This window comes from Parasteatoda tepidariorum, chromosome X1 (genome assembly GCF_043381705.1).
Source record: "Parasteatoda tepidariorum isolate YZ-2023 chromosome X1, CAS_Ptep_4.0, whole genome shotgun sequence".
Lineage (NCBI taxonomy): Eukaryota > Metazoa > Arthropoda > Arachnida > Araneae > Theridiidae > Parasteatoda > Parasteatoda tepidariorum.
This window is the reverse complement of record NC_092214.1, coordinates 53,146,081-53,161,362: the sequence shown is the minus strand read 5'-3', so window position 1 is coordinate 53,161,362 and position 15,282 is coordinate 53,146,081. Positions and strand designations below refer to the sequence as shown.

Genomic DNA, 15,282 nt, shown 5'->3' with positions numbered 1-15,282 from the left:
TTTTTTTTACTCAAACTGTATTTAGTTCTTTAAAATAATTGTAAAGCATCCATATATGAGATTTTTAGACAGTTTAGGCAATTTGGTATTTTACTTAACATAAGTATTGCGTTAAGTAAAATACAAAGTTTAAAGTTTAACATTAAGATAAGCTTAATATTCAAACCTATTGGGCTTTTACTAATTAAATTCTTATTTGATTTTAGAAAGTCTAAATTGGACTATGAAGAAAAGTTTTATTTATCCTATTGTGATGTTGATTCTGGTTTCTTTAACAGTAAGTTTCCAATTTTTACAAATGTTTATCAAGAACTAAAATAATTATCATTAATCTAAAAGAAGTAACGAAATTGTTTCTATTTAATATAGTTTTTTTTTTTTTTTTTTTTTTNAATTTTTTTTTTTTTTTTTTTTTTTTTTTTTTTTTTTTTTTTTTTTTAGTTTTAAAATTGGAACTGTAAATCTTACATTCAAAATAATTTTTTTCCATGCAAATGATTAAAAAAAAAAAGATTTAATACTTTTTTATAATTTATTGTGGTATAATCAAGTTATAGTGTAATGATCTTAATATGAGGAATTGAATATTGCCACAAAGAAAACTCTTAGCACTATTTTTTAATATATGAGAGCGTTATAGATATACAAAGTACACAATATTGTGTTCAAAGTACACAATATTGTGTCTTTCTCTCAATGTGCCAGTTTTACTTACAAATAACAGATATTTATACTAAAAGAATTGTGTTAACTATGCAGATAAGTGAATCCTAATTTTAAGCTCGAATTTCATATAATTTTATTTCTGGATAACAATATTTAGATTTTTTTTTGGGACCACTACTTTTATTAAAAACATTCTGTGAGGAATGTTGAGATTTAATAAAAAAATATCTAGAATAATGCTGGTGCTCTTGGAGTTTGTAGAAGAGTGATATTCTTTGAAGGACTTTTTAGGTTCTGAGAAATGTGTAATACTACCATGAATTGTTCTTTATTGATATTATTCAAATGATCTAATTAACTCTCCCAAGCATAGATTTTTGTTGAAGTATTTTATTGAACTATGCATTTTTATAAATAGTCTATTACAGAACTTGTTTCTCTTGATGTAAACTGGTACTACTTGAACTTTTGTCAAGATTATAGGTTTGCCTGAACCTGTGTACAATAAGACTCAAAGTCTTAATGAGGTACTGTTTCTATGTGACTAATGATCAAATCAGTGATCATGTTTAAGACTTTGAAACATTATAGTCCACAGCTATTCCAGGTCAAATGTGTGAAGTTTATGTGCCAACTGAAAAGTCAGATGAATTGACCGCCCAATCTCCAGATCCACTAGAGTTATGCCAATAACAGCATGCTTGTCAATAATAATTCTTATTAAGGGAAATGAGTTTTCATTCATAGAGGTTATGCATTTTAAGCTATTTTTTAGACTCCCTCCAAATGCAGCTTTGCAAACCATTCAGTTTAGGTTTGATGCAGTTGTAAGAGGCATGTGCCATGCTCTTTACTTTTTATGTTCTTTGTACAACATAAATGTTATTTATGCAACATAAATTGAAATTAATTTTCGCTAAATAGTTTCATTTCTTAACTGTATCACACATTTAATCACAAGACCTAATAGTTATTTAAGGCAACATGCATGATAGTTATGAATTTTGGCGAAATACAGTGGAAAGTCACGTATCCGGAATCAGTGGGACTTCTGGAAGTCCGGATGTTAGATTTATCCGTGTAATAGACCCCCTAAGGTAAATAAAGTTTTAAACGATCTGAATCTAATAAATAAGCATTATTTTTCGGACAATAATGTTTTAGTACGTATTAGAATTATATCTAGTCAAAAACAAAATGTTAGAAAAAAATAATGAATGGTTAAAATATAGAAAACGAAGAAAATTTGTCAGTTATGTAAATATCAATTGCTCTCTCCGCCATTTTGAACTAGAACGATTCAAGGAAGAAGGGGAAATTACCGTCATTCATTAAAGTGGGTAGGTGGAGGAGAAAAATTCATTTCCTCCTTATTTGTCATTCAAGCTGAGGGCGGGGAAGTGACAAATTCTTATTTTCTCTCTGATCATTGGCTATCAATCAAGCATAAAGGCATGGCATGCTAATTGGGTTCTCTTTACTTTTTCTTGTTGATTGAAAATGACGCCCCCGCCACGTTAACCTTTGCTGGCGTTTACCTTTTTTCGCAGTATTTCTTTTTTCCCTAACACTCTAATAAAAAGGTTCTAGGAAATTCCTCTTTTACTAGCCAGCTGCATAAGAAAGAAGGGGGGGGGGAGGAGATTCAATTGTGCTCTTTTGAAAACAAATCTCCCTCCTTTCCTGCATTCCAGAGGAGGAGTGTCACTAACGGTCGCTCAACGGTCTTGGTAGATCTTCTCTTCCTCTTTTTGGGGATTTATGGGTTCAATACATAAATCACTAGAAGCTAGAAAAGTAAAACGTGTTAAAAGACCTCTTTTTTTAAAAGAGAGGGGAAGATGAAGAGATGTTTGTTTATTTTAATTGTTAAAAAGTGTCTGGGAAATCGACCCTTCGAGAAAAGGGACGTCCGGATATGGGACGTTACACTGTAGTAAGATTAAGATTCAGCTTGGGTTTTCTCTTTAAAATATAGTATTTAAATTTTTTTTCATGTTTGTGCTAATATTAGTACATTATCATTTTGTTATTAAAATGATGTTGTTATTCCAGTTATTGCTTTATGGAAAACTTTTAAATGTTATTAAAAAATAAATTTTTTAATGACTTGTATTTTTTAATTAATTTGTAAATCATTATTTATTTCAATGGTTTTCTAACAATTCTTTGTTTTAATTTATATTTTTATTTATTTATTTTTGCATAAGAATGAGTTGATTTATTTGCTCAGTAGTTAAATTTAAACATATCTATCTGGAAAACTCTAATGTACAACTAAATAAATCAAGTTTTATTGTTTGGAAAAATGTAAATTGTGGAAAATATTAAATGTTTCATTTTGCATTTAAGTACTATTATTGAACTAATTATATGTAAAAAATTATTGTTATTATTCTGGAAAACTATGGAAAAATAGCTCTACGATTGTGAGAAATCATTGTTATAGACTGACAGTGAATTATTTTATAATTTTAACTCCTTTTTTTTTCTTAATTATTTCATGGCTTTTAAAGCTAGAATTATAAATATTTTATAAGTACAAGTTTGTGAACCACATTTAAACATAGTGATTTATGTTTATTTATAGAGTGTGGCTAAAATTAAAGTAGATGTTTTTAAAGTTCAATGACAAAAAAAAGAAAAATATTGGACTAAACTTGACTAAATTTGCAACAGTTAGACATATCCATTTTTCACCAACTGGAGTTGGGAGACATTAGACAAATGCAGACAAAATAGACATTAATAACAAATGCAGAACACTAACATTTTACATGCATTTTTAAATTGGCGTCACACTTATATTATACACTTAAATTGCATAAAACACTATAACATTCATGTTTCCCTTTAGCAGAAGTATAAGCAGATATTTTATAGAGAAACAAAGTTATTTGTAGTTCCTTCTTCTTAAATCAAGTGCTTGTATGCTATTCACTTGTAAGCAATAAGTTTTTTCCGTAATGTAGGATGAACTTCAAATAACCTCATTTGTACGTTTGATTCAGCAGTTTTCTTGTTATCAGCCTTTAAACACTTCTTTTATTATGGCCACTCTTTATTTGTTACAAAATGTATAGGTGTTTGTTTCTGAAATGATTCATAAAATTCAAGAAATTTATATAAGTTTCTAAAAAAATCTTTTTTTAGGCATTATCTGTATTGATTGTTTTTCAAAATATACTGGAATTGTGCTTTGGAATAAAATCTCTACCCACGTCCCCTAAGGTAATTAGACTTATTTTTTAAGATATGCTTTATAAACTATTATTGTTGCTTCTACTAGTACAGTACAGAGCCCGTTATTCGGAAATCAGAAAACCGGAAAACCAAAAACCCAGAACGAAATTCGATAGATTTTCCCGCCATTTAAAAAAAGTTTTTTTTTTCCCTCATAAGATTTCAGGATGTTTCTTTCTTTTTTGAAAGATGTTTACCTTACCATCATTTTGAAAATAATCATTAGTGTATTACTTCATTGTTTTTTCTTCTTTTTCAGATTATTTCCAAAAAATTTTTTGTTTTAGTTGAGTTTGGCAATAAAAAAACGGCTTTCTGTAGCGATTCAGAAAACTGGAAAAATCAGTTATCCGGAATAGCGATGGTCCCGATCATTCCGGATAATCGGTTCCCTACTGTACTAAGTATGTCATATCAATAGAATATGCTTATGTAAATCTAATTAATTTGAAGTAGATTAAGAATTATTTAAATTTAAGAGTTGACTGGAAAAGTCCAAGGAAATTTGTAAGATTATTTTTTGTGTAATATGAAATTAATATAGTTTCATATAAAAATATCGGAATTGAAAATTGGCCGTTAGTGATTTCTTAATTTTTTGTTATGTGATATCTACAGTGCGCTAAAAAAAGCAATATTCCCCAGAATAAGTTTTATTCCAATGATCAGATTTTCCTGTAGTAAATGTCAATCTTGATGGGTTCAGTGAGTGATGATATGCTAATTAATAGGTTCTAATTAATAATTAAGTTGAAAAATAAAACACAAAAATGTACTTTCTTGGAATAAGCATAGATTTTTTTTACCCTGGATTTGAATTTTTTCTTCCCCCAAAATATGAGGAATATCTACAATCTGAAAGTTATGGCCCTAATAGATTAGTCAGGAAAGTGTGTGAAAGTTTAGATTCCTTAACTCATTAACAGTCATATAATTTTACAAAAATGATCATAAAAGTGCTTATTTTTTTTATTCAAGAAAATTCTATAAAACTAAATGATTGCATAATATGAAGTACAAATGAAGCATCTGTACAAACGAATACATATTAATTTTTAATCTTTGGTTAATCACAAATATACATGTCATATAAGTGCTGATGTCTATTTTAAAATAAACTATCTCTGAACGAACAGTTTGGTATTGCCATCTGTTGTAGATTAAGAAATAAGCATGATTTCAAGCATAAGCATTTTTTTTTATGCATTAATTTTGAACATTCCAGCCCGGAAATATCACTGCCATGAAAAAATAGAGGGTGAATTTGACGGGTCCCATCAAATTTACCCTCTCACCTTGATCATTTTTACAGGAGCAAGGAGCGTTATTTGTGTTTCTGATCATATTTTTAAAGGTTATTGTGCAACTCATTGTACCAAATTTTGTACCAACTCATGAAACTTGTTTTTCCAAAGATAATTGCATAATATAATGTTTAGTAGTTAATTATTATGTTTTATTATTTAATTTAATATTGAGCAAAAAAAATCAAAGTATGAACCATAAATTTTTTATACTAAATTAAGTTATATATATTTTTTATAAAATAGTGCAATTAATTTGCCGATATTAGTATGCATATATATACACAGTACGACCTCGAAAATCTGGACTTCTAAAATCTGGATTTGTACTTCCAGTTCATCGGAAAAATGTTCCAANATTTTCCTCTACTCAACTTCAAGGATGAGTCCAATTTCCGCTTTTTTTGTTCTAGTTTAAAATCGTTCTAGTTTAAAATGGCGAGAAATTCGAGCAAAATTTTTCCCGGTTTTCTGGTTTCCCGGTTATCTGGATACCGGATAAATGGTTCTCTACTGTATATACACAGTACGACCTCGAAAATCTGGACTTCTAAAATCTGGATTTGTACTTCCAGTTCATCGGAAAAATGTTCCAAATCAATAAAAAAAAATGCTTAAAATTAAAACTTAAATGTAAAAGCGCAAAACCTCAACTCTTGTCAAACAACAAAGCAGTGGATGAAGAGGTGGGGGTGGGGAGTAAATCGAAGCACATAGCTGATAAGGAAATTCCAGCCATTCTTATCAGTGCTGTATAGATAAGGCGTGCAGGAGAAGGAATTCTTCTATCACCTTCTTTCCCCCCCCCCTATGAAGAAAGAAAACTGGTTCTTTTTTCTACTTTGAAAGCAAAAGTGAAAACGAAAACGATTTTGATGGTATTAAATTTTCAAAAGTTCAAAATTTAAAACTTGAAATAAATGAACCTATCGATTACGCAAAAAAGGGCATATTTAAAATTGATGAAGATGATGTTGAGGGGAGGTAATGAGTTGCGAAAACGAATTACTAGTTGTCAATCACGTGACTGACGACAAAATAAAAATTATTAATTTTCAATCTAAGAGCCATTCCCCTTATTTTGTGTGAACTTTATTTTAAATTAATCAATATTTTAATAAAATGAATTGTATAAATAACAAGTTTTCTTAGAATCTTTCCTGTATGCTAAATAAATCCCCACATAAGGTTATATCTAAATCATAATTAAAAAAGTCAATAAATAAAAGCTATGTTGTATTAAAAAAAAGAAAATTGATTTATTGTTGCATGCAAGATATAATTTAAAACAAGGCCAATATGGCCTTCCAGTACTGACACTATTGTTGTAGTAGCTAGGCTATTAGATATACTAGTGTCATAAAAGGGATTCCTGAATTCAAGATGGCTTTTAAAATTAATAAATTAAAATATTTCTTCTTTTTAAATGACTCTTTTATCTCTGTGGGTTGAAGGATAGAATGAAGTAATGCTGATTTAAATAAGAAATAAATATAGATATTTTAATAGGATTATAAATTAAAAAAAAAACTTTTATAAAATGATTCAAAGTAAGCTATCAGCAAAATGACTCAAAATAAGCTGTTAAAAAATTCAAAATAGATAATAGTTTATAGTTATAATCATCCCTCCCAGGCCCTCCATAATCTTCACTGAAATATATTTTGTCCCTATGTTACTTTTGAAAAAGCACAAATAATGATATAAAAATTTTATATGTTCAAATTCTGAACTTGTGGGAAATCATAATTTTTTAATTAATTAAAATTTTATTTTCAAAGGACATTAAAAAGAGCCTCCTTTTGGCAGAAAATTACCCTAAAAAATATCTGCTGTTTAGAAATGTCGAGACAATGGGCAATATATTTTCCATCAACTATTAATAAGCCATTCCCATTAAACATAAAAATTTAAACCAACAAAAGCTTCTATTTTTACATAATTTTTTGGTTAACCTCTTGGCTGCTAAGCAACAGAGAACATTTGTCAATCATTCATGTTATGGTTATCGTAAATTACTCTTGTTTGTGGTGAATTATTTTGTTTATTTTTTTTTCTTCAGAATATTGTCATAAATATATATCTTTCTTGTACTCTAATTATGACCTAAATTTTTTGTGACTTTTGTCTATCCCCTATTTCTCAAGGGTTAGGAATCCAAATCTGTAAAAGAAAAAAAAAAGCATATTTGGTGTCATTAATTCTTTAATGCATAAGTTTTATTCAGGTGGATATTTTTTTCTTTTTACGCCATGTACATGTCTACAGTCTATATATGCATACGTAGACTTAATGTTGTACGTTGATTATCTTGATATTTATATTTTTTTATGCTATAGGTTTTGTTATAGGTAAAACTGAATGTTTAACGAATGTAAAAGGTTTAGCAAATGTAAAGCTGAATGTAGAAATGAATAACGAAATGGTAATATGATATGTAGAGAAAATATATGTTATATCACAAAAGTTAATCCGAATAGTTGACATAGCAGGATATTAATCCAACACAATCCTTAGAGAATTAAAATTGAGATTAATGCAAAATAATTTTTTTAGTGTTACTTTATTCTTTCAGAATATAACTTTGGGTGCTACTTCATTATCAACATTTGGTCCTTTCGGAGCTCTTGTAGAAGTCATACTAATATTGTATCCTTTGAAAAATTTTATTGAATGTTTAAAGAAAAACGAAGTAATTCTTTAATTTTAATTTACATTTATGTTTTGGAACTTATTAAGAAATTGTCAAGAAATGAAATGAATTTTGAAATTATTTTTATTAAATTAGTTGAATTAATGTGAAGTTGCATTTATTTTATTAAATTATTCGTTAAATTTATAAGTGTTCTTGGCTCTAATGTCATGGTGAGTTTAGTTAATTTCAGATCACATATTTAGCACTGTCCTAGGAAACAGATGGCAGTGCAAATTCTATTCTTTCAGAAGCCTGTAAAAATATTGTGTTTGAAGCACCTTTAGTTCTTAAAAGTGGCTAACAAAGGCAAATTATATTGCAGGCACAAAACAATAGTATTTCTAGCAGCTCTATTTAGTTTCGTGAAATTGACTGAAATTAGGAAACTTTGAGTATTGAGCCGCGATGGCTCAGGGGATAGAGCGTTCGCCTTTCAATGAGATGAACCGGAGTTAAAGTTACTGTTGTTGAATGTTATCATTATCCAAGTGTTATGTAGAAATAATTCATATTAAGAATTAATATAAAGTTTAAAATTTACTTAGACAATTTATCAATATTAAAATACTGGTTTGATTTTCAGATCTAAAAACATTAGCATTATGATTTTTTAAGTAATTTTTGAATATGTATCCTAATGTTAATTAGTAAGTGTAGCATCCCATATCCGGACGTCCCTTTTCCGAAAGGGTCGATTTCCTGCACACATTTTAACAATCAAAATAAACATTTCTTTGTTTTCCCCTCTAAAAAAAAAGGGGGGTCTTTTGACACGTTTCATCCTTGCCTAGCTTCTAGTGATTTATGCATTGAACCCATAAATCAACAGAAAGGGGAACAGAAGATCTACCAAGACCTTGCCCTTAGTGATGCTCCTCCTCTAGAATGCAGGAAAGGGGTGAGATTTGTTTTCAAAAGAGCACAACTGAGTTCCCTCCCCTCTTCTCTCCTATGCAGCTGGCTAGTAAAAGAGGAATTTCCTGGAACCTTTTTATTAGAGTGTTAGGGAAAGAAGAAATACTGTGAAAAAGAGTAAACGCAGCAAATGTTAACGTGGAGGGGGAGTCACTTTCAGTCACACGGGAAAAAATAAAGAGAACCCAATCAACATGCCGCGCCTTTATGCTTGATTGATAACCAATGATCAGAGAGAAAATAAGAATTTGTCACTTCCCCGTCCTCATCTTGAATGACAAATAAGGAGGAAATGAATTTTTTTTCTCCACCTACCCACCTTAATGAATGATGGGAATTTCCCCTTCTTGCTTGAATCGTTCTAGTTCAAAATGGTGGAGAGAGCAATTAATATTTTTATAACTGTCAATTTTTTTTTCGTTTTCAATATTTATTTTTTTAATAGCAGTAATTATTATTTTTTCTAATATTTTGTTTTTGATTGATTAGATATCATTCTAATACTGAAACATTATTGCCCGAAAAATGTTTATTTATTTTTTGATTCTTAGATTCAGATTGTTTATTAGATCGTTTTAAACTTTGTTTACCTTGGGGGTCTATTATACGGAAAAATCTAATATCCGGTCTTTCTGACGTCCCACCGATTCCGGATACGCGACCTTCTACTGTATTGTATCCTTTCTTAAAATCGAGCCAAATTACCAATCTCTAATAAGATTTTATATTAATTCATGAGTCTGCATTATATAATCGGCAGATTTAAATTACCTACCATTAAAAATGCATGCACAGTACTGAAAAAAAAGAACCACCGTCCTAATCTATTTTTGATCTAATGATGGGATCTTCACATTCTAGGACTCTATCTCAATGGCTCAAGGGGGTGATCTCAAATACGCTAATTAATTAGTGCAGATGATATCTTAAGTTACTAAATCAGATACAAAAATGTACTTTCTCTAAACATACCTTTTTTGTTTGGACGGATTTGGAATTCTGACCTCCAAAATATAGGGGTTAGCCACAATCTGGGAAATAATGGACCAAATAGTTTACAGGGTTGCCACTCCACAGGGAGAACAGGGAAAGCCTGGAAAATACAGGGAATTTAAAAATTACCAAAAATAACAGGGAAAATGCAGGGAATTTTGATTTTTTCTTCACAAACTGGGAAAATACAGGGAATTTTTTTTGTTATTTTTGATTTTTAAGAAATGGAGGCCACTCAAAGCGTAATCTATGGGATATTTAAGGAAGATATTTCAGCTATACTTACTATTTCATTTACTACAGCATTATTTAAGTATGTCGTGCTTTTTTCTAGCAATTAAAACTAATAAATATAGTTAGCCCAATATGGATCACACAAGAGCACAGTAATTGTTGTTTCCGCTTAACATTACGGCGACTGAACTTAACTTAATCGTAACCGCGACAGTTACGATCAGTAACTGTCTCTGTCATTCACCAGAAGAATCCTAACTGCCATTGTAGAATGACGCGCATGGTGTTTCATATTTTCTCTTCTTATACTTAATACTTAAAATGTTAAATAAATACTAATTAAATTGTAGACTCAATCTATTCATCTCCTGGACACAACCAACCACCACAATATATTGCACATAATATCTACAGGGAAAACACAGGAATTTTTTTTTCCAGATTTGAGTGGCAACCCTGGTTTAGTCAGGAAAGGGGTCCAAAGTCAGGACCCCTTAATGTTAATTTAACTTTTTGCGTATTTCGCTATATCTTGAAAACTTTTTAAGCAAATTTAAAGTTTTTTTGCACACAATTATAAAATATGTTTGTCAAAACATAATTCCAATCAAAAAACAAATTTTTGTGAATATTTATGATATTTTTTATTTAATAATAATTAAAAAAATGAATTGTAAGGTATAAAAGGTATTAAGGGTAGTATTTTTGTAAAATAATAATAATTGTAAGGTATTAAAGGTTAAGTGTTGTAAGGTATGCAAGCTTGTAATTTTGTATGGCAAAATACGAAAATTGAGCAAAATCGATTGAATGGTTCCTGAGAAATTGAATTTTAAAAGAGTTGGTTATTTAAAATTCGATTTCTCAGGAACTATTCAACTGATTTTAGTCAAATTTTATATTTTGCCATTTAAAATTACGTACTTTAAAATGATGCAAAAATTTTATACCTTACATTTAAAAAATTTTCTAATATTACTAAATAAAATACAGTGTAACGTCCCATATCCGGACGTCCCTTTTCCGGAAGGGTCGATTTCCCGGACACTTCTTAACAATCAAAATAAACAAACATTTCTTTATCTTCCCCTCTCCTTTAAAAAAAAAGAAAAAAAACGAAGTCTTGACAGGTTTTTCCCCTTTTCAGCTTCTAGAGATCTATGCATTGAACCCATAAATCAACAGAAAAGAGAACAGCAGATCTACTATGACCATGACGCTCCTCCTCTGGAATGCAGAAAAGGGGGGAGGGGGAGATTTGTTTTCAAAAGAGCACAACTGAGTCCCCTCCCTCCCCCTTTTTTCCTATGCAGCTGGCTAGTAAAATAGGCATTTCCTGGAACCTTTTTATTTGAGTGTCAGGGGAAGAAGAAATACTGTGAAAAAGGGTAAACACAGCAAATGTTAAAGTGGAGGGGGAATCCCCTTTAGTAACACAAGAAAAAATAAAGAGAACCCAATCAGCATGCCACGCCTTTATGCTTTCTTGATAGCCAATGATGGGAGAGAAAATAAGAATTTGTCACTACCCCGCCCTCAACTTGAATAACAAGTAAGGAGGAATTGAATTTTTCTTCTACACATACCCACCTTAATGAATGACGGAAATTTCCCCTTCTTGCTTGATTCGTTCTAGTTCAAAATGGCGGAGAGAGCAATTAATATTTTCATAACTGAATTTTTTTTGTTTTCTATATTTATATTTAAAATAGCAATAATTATTTTTTTCTAATATTTTGTTTATGATTGATTAGATATTCTAATACAAAATCATTATTGCCCGAAAAATAATGTTTATTTATTTTCTTCTTCTTAGATTCAGATCATTTTAAGCTTTGTTTACCTTGGAGGTCAATTATACGGAAAAATCAAATATACGGACTTCGGGAAGTCCCGCCGATTCCGGAAATGCGACTTTCCCCTGTAATAGAAAATAATAAATATTTACAAAAATATAATTTTTACATGAAATTTATTTTGGACAAACACACTTCATAACTGTGTGCAAAATTTTTTCTATTTGTTTAAAAAGTTCACAAAGAAGAAATACACAAAAAATCAAATTAACATTAAGGGGTTTAAGTTTTGGACCCCTTTCCTGAGAAAACTTTTTGGACCATATCTTCCAGATCATGGCTATCCCCTTAATTTGATGAGAAGGGATCCCTTTTTTTTGCATGTCAAAACGAAATTTTTTAACTGCATGTGTATTGGCAATCGAGTGTAAAGTCATCTAGTTACCAACAAATTCATTATTGATAGAAAGTTTAAGTTGTCATAACAGGAATTGAATTATTCAAAAATGAAATTTGGCACCTTGTTCAGAATTTTTGAGTTTTATGTTTTGTTCGGTAGGTTTTACTTAACCTTCACACTCGCTCACAGACAAATATAATGTTTCTATGTTTTATGAAAATAATAGTTCCAACTACAATAAACAATAATTTTTGTTTGTGATGTATAATCAAATCATAATAATTTTGATTATAGCATCTAAGTTTTAGATGTAACATTATTTAAAAAAAAGGTTTAAAAATGTATTTGGATTTTATTTTTATTTATTAACAATAATTCAAATGATTTTTTGTTATTCATGAGTGTGTCCTATTGTTTTTCTTGATTTCCTAATTATTAGATATCTTTGGTCTGCATCTATTGTTGGCTTATATTCTTTACCTCTGTTTCATTATTTGAGGCCACAAATTTATAATACATCTATGACTCAGATCATGGGAAACTGTGCTTTATTGTTGGTATTAAGTTCAGCTTTACCAGTATTGGCTCGAAGTATAGGTATGAAATAGATTTAAATTGATGTACATAAATATTATTCATTATTTGCTCAAATTCTGAACTCATTTTTATTTTTAATAGGTCTTACAGATTTTGATCTTATGGGTGATTTTGGACGAATTAATTGGTTGGGAAACTTCTATATCGTGCTGTTTCATAATGTTGTTTTCTCTGTAACAGCTATTTTGTGTTTGGGAACACAGATAACTGCTGCTGTTCGTGCAGAACTTTATAATAGAGTGCGCAAAATATGCCCCATGATGAGTCCTTGTCCATAATGATGCTGTAATTTGAATCAGGTTACCTGCTATTATAAGTGTGTTGCATTAAGTTATAATTATTATAAAACGTCTCAATTACAGATTTATAAGGAAAAATTCTTTTTTTTATGAATATAAGAGTTAATGATAATAGAAATTAAATTTCTTTTGGCTAAATAATTCTATATCTTTTTGACTAAAAATGATAGAGCTAAAATAATATTTACTTGTTTATTCTTGTTGTTGTTCAATTACAGTAGAATTTGAGAAAAAAAACCTACAGACATTTTATGTTTTAAAGTACAAAGTTTTTTACTAAATGACTATAGTGGTTATTTTTTCATGTTATAGCTTTTTTTCCTTCAAATTGCTTAAGTTTATTTTGGCTAACTCTGCAGTATTTCTGAAAAAACTATTTTGATTTCGTATTGAGACTTTATTCAACCATGTCATCGCGAAACTTTCTAGTCCAAGGAAAATGTCCATTATATTTTTATTATTTATTCCTGATTGATTGTTACATTATTTAAATAATATTTACACAATATTATGAAGCCTTAATTTTGCTTTATTTTATCTCGTTTTTAGTATCATAATTAGCTTAAAACCTGCTGGTAACCTGATTAACAGACACACTATTTTGTTATTAATTTTTTTAGTCTCTTTAACCATCTATCTCCTATAGTGCTGTGATAAAAAAATTGATATGTAATGTTTACTTTGTTTATATTCATTATTATGTTAAATGTATAGTTGCAGTTAATTAAGTTATTTTTATAGTGTTTTAATATAAACAAAAACCTTGTTCTTTTAATTGTTTTTCGAAAAGATAAAATTTAAGCATTAATCCTGCTCATGATTATAAATTATCTTTGACTAAGAAGTAGTTTCTTTATGGGGGGATTTATAATTGTGTCTAAGATTAATTTCATAGTGGTAACTCTAAATTTTAGATTAATGAAGTATTTCTCTTACCAAAAAAGAGAAAATATTTATATCTACTACAGTAAAGAACCAACTATCCGGGATGCTTGGAACCATCGCTGTCTCGGAGGTCCTGGTTTTCTGGATCAGCCAAAAGTGTCGTTAATCAATGTTTTATCAAACCCAACTTACAATGATAAAAAGTTACACATTTAAAATAGGAAAAGAAAAGAAATGAAGCTCTCTTATTTTTAAAACAAAATGTTTGAAAAATAACATTTAAAGGAATAAAGGCATTTACAAGTTTAGACAAGAAAAACAAGTTTAAAAAAACACGAAATTCACATATTTATTTTTTGAGGAGAATAAAGTCACCAAATCTCGCTTTTCCTAAAAGTAACCGAGGCTTATGAATCCATCATTTTACTTTCCAACAATATTGTTGTTTAATTTCTGAATTTTCATTCCAGATTCTTAATTTAACGGGATCCGAGTTTCAAAAAAGATTCATACTTTTTTTTTATTTTATTTCGTTTTTATTTTTAAAGCATCATGTTCTTATGAAGAGTGGCAAAACTTTGTCTCATTTTTAACTAAATGCTATAAATTTTTTTTCTTATTGAATCCACTTTTTTAAATAATGCGTTAAAAGAACTAACTACCTACTTAAATTTGGATTCATTTAATTTGTACCAATATTGAAAAATTTTTCAGTTTATTTCAATGAATTATGAATTTTAGTAGCAGTCCGTTAAAAACTTGATATTTTTTGTATTTCCCCCCCCCCCACTAGNTTTCAAAATATTTACTCTTTATGCTCTGACTTACAATTTACTAAATTCTTCTGATTATTTTTTAAATGATTAAATTCAGCTTAACAATATTCGTACTTTATTATTAAATAAAAAATAGCCATATTTAAATCGTTTTCGTATTCAAATTAATATTTTGCATTCCAATTTTTTTACTTTTTCTTAATAAACTATAGGGATTATTTTTCTTTCGTCCTCTGTTCAGTGATATGCACGTGTAATGCATTTCCTCCTCCTCGTAAATTAAAGAGAAAACAAAATCAGCATGCCAATCCTTTATGTTTGATTGACGGTAATTTATCAGAAAAACAATTCCTTCAAACATGGAATAAAACATTTGTCCCTTCCCGGCCCCCTCTCGCCCTAACGATCTTCATGGTCATGAAAAAAATACTGAAGTTTTCTCTTGACAAACGGGGAGAAATACACCCCCTGCACGCAGT

At 29.3% G+C, this 15,282-nt stretch overlaps 1 protein-coding gene across 10 annotated transcripts in view; it reads left to right on the top strand.

The window, feature by feature from the left end:
- The window catches only part of LOC107443695 (LMBR1-like protein), a 52,766-nt gene extending 38,504 nt beyond the window's left edge, over positions 1-14,262 (top strand). For 8 of the 10 annotated variants that reach the window (XM_071187921.1, XM_016057643.3, XM_016057641.3 and 5 more), the window contains 5 exons: positions 207-277; positions 3,820-3,897; positions 7,789-7,862; positions 12,686-12,843; positions 12,925-14,209. In XM_071187921.1, coding sequence (XP_071044022.1) covers positions 207-277; positions 3,820-3,897; positions 7,789-7,862; positions 12,686-12,843; positions 12,925-13,121 — 578 coding nt within the window. In that variant the 3' untranslated portion in view covers positions 13,122-14,209. Of the gene's footprint in view, positions 1-206; positions 278-3,819; positions 3,898-7,788; positions 7,863-12,685; positions 12,844-12,924 lie in introns of all 10 variants that reach the window. The other 2 variants (XM_071187922.1, XM_016057645.3) reach the window with 1 other exon arrangement.
- Positions 14,263-15,282: the final 1,020 nt, after the last annotated feature.